The sequence below is a fragment of the Penaeus monodon genome, chromosome 19 (genome assembly GCF_015228065.2).
Source record: "Penaeus monodon isolate SGIC_2016 chromosome 19, NSTDA_Pmon_1, whole genome shotgun sequence".
NCBI lineage: Eukaryota > Metazoa > Arthropoda > Malacostraca > Decapoda > Penaeidae > Penaeus > Penaeus monodon.
Window position 1 is genome coordinate 2,401,406 of NC_051404.1, and position 217 is coordinate 2,401,622.

General features: G+C 53.5%; 1 protein-coding gene across 1 annotated transcript in view; it reads right to left on the minus strand.

The window, feature by feature from the left end:
• The window catches only part of LOC119584971 (microtubule-associated protein futsch-like), a gene marked incomplete at its 5' end in the record, with an annotated part of 346,977 nt that overhangs the window by 151,730 nt on the left and 195,030 nt on the right, over positions 1 to 217 (minus strand). Inside the window, 1 exon segment of the mRNA XM_037933567.1 lies at positions 87 to 143. Within this exon segment, the coding sequence (XP_037789495.1) occupies positions 87 to 143 (57 nt within the window).

Below are 217 nucleotides of genomic sequence, written 5' to 3' on the forward strand. Positions count from 1 at the left end.
CAAATCCAAGCAAGCAATAACCCTCCCCCCCCCTCCAAGAAAGAAACCCCCCCCCCTAAAAAAACAAACACGAATCTACAACTCACGAGAGTATCCTGCGTAGTCGGCTCTCGTGTTTGGGCCTCGTGCTGGCGGTGTCTTCCCTTCGGGTTGGGAGAAAGTCAGGCAGAGTGTGAGTGGATTTGGCTGCGATTATACGGTACACGGAGCATTGAGG